Here is a 6,000-nt window from a genome sequence, read left to right on the forward strand (position 1 = left end):
GCACCCACGGTGTCGGGCTGTGGTTGTCACTCTTACAGATCACACTTACACGGCATTGGCCCTCCGAGCATCAGGCCCTGCCTGTATTGGGGGTGATTTTTTTGGGTCACACTAAAGCGGTGTTTCGTTCCATTGTACATGAGGTTGCTATGGGTCGGAACCGACTTGATGGCCCCTAACAGCAATGACAAAGCAGGGTCGTCCCCCTTAGCAGTGCTGACATGGGGCCAGGTCATTGTCTGGGGTGGAGCCGTCCTGTACGCTGTGGAGTGTTGCGAGGCATCCCTGGCCTCCACCCACTCGATGCCACTAGCACTCCCCCCAGTCATGACACCCACGAATGTGTCCCCTGGGGGCAGAATCACCCCTGGGTTAGGGGATCCCACTGACCCCCAAGAGACTCTGCGTCCCGTAATCATCATGAAGCCCTAGGGCAGTGCTCACATTTACATCCACACGCAGTGGGAAGGAGAGAGGAAGGAAATCACAGAAGCCAGAGGGTCACCCTGGTTTACACCATCTGGCTCATCGGGACTTTAATGTTTGTGACCGTGTAGGTCTGGGCAGCCCCCCAATATCAGCAGGCCGGCACTCCCCCAGGGCGCTGGGGTGGGTGGGACAGCCCTGGTATGGGTGCGCGCTCAGTCCCCCGTCCTTGCAGTGGGCCGAGGCCCTGGGCGTGTTCCAGCAGGCGGCCGACTGGATCGGCCTGGAGTCACGCAAGTCCCTGTGGGGCCAGTTCTGGTCGGCCCACCAGCGCTTCTTCAAGTACCTATGCATCGCGGCTAAGGTGCGCCGCCTGGTGGAGCTGGCGCGGGAGGAGCTGGCCCGCGACAAGGTGAGGCGGGAGGGGCGGGGGCGAGGGGGCCCAGCTCGGGATGAGGCGAAGAGTCGGGTGCAGGGCGGGGGGAGGGGGCTGGTCCGGGACAGGGTTAGGGGGACGGGGGTGGTGCTGGCCTGGAACGGTGTGGGCGGGAGAAGGTGGGGGCAGCTGCCAACAGGGAAGTAATTAGGCGGGGCGGGGGAGGGCGGCACTGGGAGGTGGGCAGGGCCTGGGTGCACAGCAGGGCCACTGACTCCCGCCCCTGGCTGACCCCGCCGGTCCTCCACCCGCAGTGCGTGGTCATCGGGCTGCAGTCCACTGGCGAGGCGCGTACCCGCGAGGTGCTGGACGAGAAGGACGGGCACCTCGACTGCTTCGTCTCAGCTGCCGAGTGAGTGACCGCAGCCAGCAGGAGGGCCCGGCTCAGCCCTGAGGGTCCTGCGTGCAGGCCCTCCACCTGGGCAGCACCACCCTCCCCGTGTGACCCTTGAAGACACTGTAGCCATCTGGGCCTCACCTGGCCAGGGGGGTCTGGGGCAGCGGGCTGGCAGGAGCAGACCAGCAGGACCAAGGCGAGCATGTGCACTGAGCCCAGACCAGCCGCCTGGGGTGTCTGGAGGGGTGTGGCGCTCTGCAGACTCCAGCCAGCACCCGGAGGGCTCACTCAGCGGCCTCAGCCCTCAGAGGCCTTTAGCTCCTGGGCAACCACAGCTGGTGCGGGCAGGAGGTGCTGCAGTTGGGGCTCCAGGCGCCTGCCCCCGCCTGTGTGGACCTGGATTTGTGGGTCCCACCTACCCTTCTGGTTCTGGCTTCAAGCCCCCTGTCCTGCTCCCCCTCATTGCCTAGGGCTGGGACGTCCCCAGTGCCCCATCCCCAGAGCCCACATCTTCGGCCACCACCTGGGCCCTGGCAGGCAGTCAGCCTGTGTGGCCAGAGCTGTGGGCAGCATCCATCCTCGCTAAGGTCACCCTTAAATGGCAGAGGAGGAAGGGGGCTCAGAGGTGGGAGCCTCCACCCACCCCAGACCTTCCCTCCTCGTCCTTTCCGTTAAAGTCTCGCTCCCTGAGGGCTGTGCTGTGGTCCTCACCTGACCCCCAGGAGGCAGGAGCAGCCGCCTCAGAGCCCCTAAAGGGAGACCTTGGCCTGCCCTGCAGCCTGTCCTCAGGCCCAGCCCCTTCCCTGAAGAGGCCGAGGGCAGCGGGAGCCTGGAGGCAGCAGAGCCCTGCTCGCCGTGGGGTCCCCTACGGTCGACCGCCCAGGTCCCAGCACGTGGCCAGAGCGAGCATGACTCTGCATCTCCCTTCCAGAGGCGTCTTTCTGTCACTCATTCAGAAGCACTTTCCTTCAACCAAAAGAAAGCGGGACAGAGCCGTGGGCAGTAAGAGAAAACGTAAGCGTCCCTGCTGCCGCCTCTGGCTCACCGCCTCCCTGGCTTCTCGCTGACGCTGTCCTTGCTGCCCCCTCACCCCCTCCTCTGCCTGCCCCCTCTCTCCAGGCCACATCCCCTCTGCTGCTCACCCCAGGCCCGTGAGGGGCCAGCCCCAGGAGCAGGGTGTCTATCCCCTGCAAGTGAGCAGTGCAGGATGGCTGAGCAGAGGGTCCTCAGAGGGACACGTGGCTCCCAGGCCCGCCCTCGGCACCCTGCTCACCCGGGAGGCTCCCAGTTAGCAAACCCCAGGTGCTGGCAGGGACACGGCTGCATTGGCGCTATGGCCATCAGCAGGAGACAGGGCCCCAGGAACTGCTGAGCGCAAGCCCTGTCCACGCAGCTTGAAACGCGCTGGCCACGTGGTTTAGGGCCAGGTGGCAAGGAAGCATCCCCAACATGGGAAGTCAGGCCCCTGTCATCCCAGCTGTCCCAGCCCAGGGTGGGTAGGGGGCCCAGACAGCACTCTTGTGAAGTCACACGGCCTGGGGGCAGAGCCGGGGACCCACCCCCTCCTGCTCCGGACGGGCACTGGGCCGCCCAGCCTGGCCATCGGGGCCAGTATGTGGACAGCAGAATCACACTTGGTCCCTTGACTGCGTCCCTCGAGGGGCTGGGTGTGCGGCCTCCCCACGGCCCTGTGTTCACCGCCCCGTCCGGCCTGCAGGAAGGATGGTGGTGTTGGAATGCGCCCTGACCCTGCCCCAGCCCAGTGGCGGCGCAGCGGTTTCCGTGAGCGAAGGACCAGGGACAGCCGCATAGACACCCATGGCACTGTTTGTCCCAGGCCCCTCAGGAGTGGGGCTCTGTACCACCTTTGTCCCTGATAGCCCCATCCCCTGGGGCTCACTGCACTGGCTCTCCTCTGCTGCCTCTGGCTCCTGCTGCCTCCTGCTCCCACTCTTGCCGAGCCCCCCAGCCAGCCCACGGTGACCCCGTCCCCTCCCCGCAGGGCGGCCCCGGTGCCGGGGGGCCAAGACACCCCGTCTGCTGTGTGAGACGGCAGGTGTGATCCGCATCAGTGACGACAGCAGCACCGAGTCTGATGCCGGCCTGGACAGCGACTTCAACTCCTCCCCTGAGTCCCTGGTGGATGACGACGTGGTCATCGTGGACCCCATCGGGCTCCCCGTCAACGACCGAGGTGAGGGCCAGCCCATCGTCCCCAGGCCGCTGCGTCCAGTTCGTCAGCACCTAGCAGGTGGGCCCGTGAGCCCTGTCTCCAGCCAGGCCCGTCCCAAGTGCTTGACCCGCCTGAGGGGGGACGCCACTCCTGCCCCAAACTGCAGATGGGGAAACTGAGGCTTCAGGGAGGTGTTCAGAGGCAGAGCAGAGTTCAGACCCAGGCAGACGGGACAGGAGATGGAGAATGTTCCGGACCCCACCCTTACCCCATGCCTGTCAGTCAGGAGCCCAGTGGCTGTGTGGTACCTGGGCCCGGACCCCTCCCGGATCCCGATCTCTCACCTGTGCTCCCTTGCCCCTCCCTGACCCTCTGCACCCCGCAGGCCCTCTGTGCCCTCCACAGCGGGACCTACAGGGCTCGGGAGTGCTGGAGCGGGTGGAGCGGCTGAAGCAGGACCTGTTGGCCAAGGTGCGGGACCTGGGTCGGGAGCTGCCGGTCAACACCCTGGATGAGCTCATCGACCAGCTCGGGGGTCCTGAGCGTGTGGCTGAGGTGAGCATGCAGGACTGCCTGCCCTGGACAAGGGTCTCAGACCGGGTTGGCTCTGGCGCCCCCTGCTGGCCAGCCTCTGTCCCAGCCCCCAGGCCAGGCTGATCTCCGGAGCTCTCCCCTCCCACTGGAGCTGCCAGCTCCAGTCCCCAGGGCCAGCCAGCTCCCTCAGCCTGCCTGCCCTCCTCCATCTCGCAGTGCCAGGACCTGGGGTTTGGGGTGTGCTTCCGGGGTCCTGTAGACCTGACCCCTCCTGCCTCCTCTCTCCCTGCCTGCTGTCATCTATTTTGTTTTTGCCTCAGAGGTGTTTCTGGGGCCAAGCAGGTGCGTTTAGACGCAATGAGAGCCTTCTGTTTGCCTGGCCCCAGGCTGAGCGCTGACCAGGGTCTTGCTGGCCCAGCTGCAAGCCCCCCACTGACTCACCAGCCCCCAGCTCAGGACACGAGCCTCCCAACTAGGCCGTTGCGGGGAGTGGGGGGGTGGGGGTGGGGTTGGTGGTGGAATCTGATGCTCAGGAGGGGCTGACAGCCTGCCCCTGCTTCCTGCGTGGCCACAGATGACGGGCAGGAAAGGCCGCGTGGTGTCCAGGCCCGACGGGACGGTGGCCTTTGAGTCACGGGCAGAACAGGGCTTGTCCATTGACCACGTGAACCTCAGGGAGAAGGAGCGCTTCATGAGCGGAGAGAAGGTGGGCGGGGCTTCCTGAGGGCCGGGAAGGTGGGCGGGGCCCGGGCAGGGTCGGCGCTGTATATGAAACGCCCCTGTCTTCCCGAGGAAACCCTGGTGGCACAGTGGTTAAGATCTACAGCTGCTAACCAACAAGGTCAGCAGTTCTAATCCACCAGCCACTCCTTGGAATCCCTATGAGGCAGTTCTGCTCTGTCCAGGGTCGCTATGAGTTGGCGTCAACTCGATGTCAACGTGTTTGGTTTTTTTGCTTTTGTCTTCCGGACATCATGGGCCTGGATTCCCCGTGGGACAGAAGAGGTGCAGGGGACTTAGAGGTCCCCAGGCAGCACCCCTGTGCACGTGTGTGCATACACGTGTGGCTGCACACGTGTACGTCTGTATGCACATATACATGAGTGTCTACAGGTGTATATGTGCCTTTGCATGTACAGGCATGTGTCTGCGCGTGTGTGCATGCACACGTGTGGTCCAGCCTGCTCAGCTCGTCTGGGCTGCATTTCCCTACAGGGGTGGCCCAGACGGCCAACTCTAAGCTCTCAGGGAAAGCGCGCAAACAAAAGTCCCCCACCCCGGAGTGACCTCTGTGAGTGCCCCAGACCCTTCCGGCCATCTATGTCCTAGCTTGATGGCCCTTTAATTTTAAACACACGTGGGCTCCCACCGAGCATACAGTCCTCTCGGAAATGGGGGGTCACAGGGCCCCTTTCCTTGGGGAACGGGTTCACTGTCCAGGTGACCTGGAGCATGAGGGGTGAGCACACAGGGGACCCCTCCCTGGCCTACCCCAACTGCCCCCGTTCTTGGCCTTAGCTCGTGGCCATCATCTCGGAGGCTTCGAGCTCGGGTGTCTCCCTCCAAGCGGACCGCCGGGTGCAGAACCAGAAGCGGCGGGTCCACATGACCCTGGAGCTGCCCTGGAGCGCCGACCGTGCCATCCAGCAGTTTGGTGAGACCCGCGCCGTGGGCCCGTCCTTGCCTCAGTGAACCCCGCCCCGTGGGCCCACCCCTGCCTCAGTGAGCCCCGCCTCATGGGCCCACCCTTGCTGCGGTGATCCCCACCCCTGCTGCAGTGAGCCCTGCCCCGTGGGCCTGCCCCTGCTGCAGTGATCCCCACCCCTGCTGCAGTGAGCCCCGCCCCGTGGGCCTGCCCTTGCTGCAGTGAGCCCCGCCCCGTGGGCCCGCCCCTGCTGCAGTGAGCCCTGCCCCGTGGGCCTGCCCTTGCTGCAGTGAGCCCCGCCCCTGCTGCAGTGAGCCCTGCCCCGTGGGCCTGCCCCTGCTGCAGTGATCCCCACCCCTGCTGCAGTGAGCCCTGCCCCGTGGGCCTGCCCCTGCTGCAGTGAGCCCCGCCCCTGCTGCAGTGAGCCCTGCCCCGTGGGCCTGCCCCTG

The 6,000-nt window shown here is 65.5% G+C and overlaps 1 protein-coding gene across 1 annotated transcript in view; it reads left to right on the forward strand.

The window, feature by feature from the left end:
• SBNO2 (strawberry notch homolog 2) overlaps window positions 1–6,000 on the forward strand; it is a 65,284-nt gene that overhangs the window by 55,308 nt on the left and 3,976 nt on the right. The window contains exons 15-21 of the mRNA XM_023733337.1: window positions 662–838; window positions 1,117–1,214; window positions 2,131–2,213; window positions 3,202–3,393; window positions 3,758–3,927; window positions 4,481–4,612; window positions 5,425–5,560. Of these exons, the coding sequence (XP_023589105.1) occupies window positions 662–838; window positions 1,117–1,214; window positions 2,131–2,213; window positions 3,202–3,393; window positions 3,758–3,927; window positions 4,481–4,612; window positions 5,425–5,560 (988 nt within the window). The remainder of the gene's footprint in view (window positions 1–661; window positions 839–1,116; window positions 1,215–2,130; window positions 2,214–3,201; window positions 3,394–3,757; window positions 3,928–4,480; window positions 4,613–5,424; window positions 5,561–6,000) is intronic.

The sequence above is a fragment of the Trichechus manatus genome, unplaced genomic scaffold, assembly GCF_000243295.1.
Source record: "Trichechus manatus latirostris isolate Lorelei unplaced genomic scaffold, TriManLat1.0 scaffold00057, whole genome shotgun sequence".
NCBI lineage: Eukaryota > Metazoa > Chordata > Mammalia > Sirenia > Trichechidae > Trichechus > Trichechus manatus.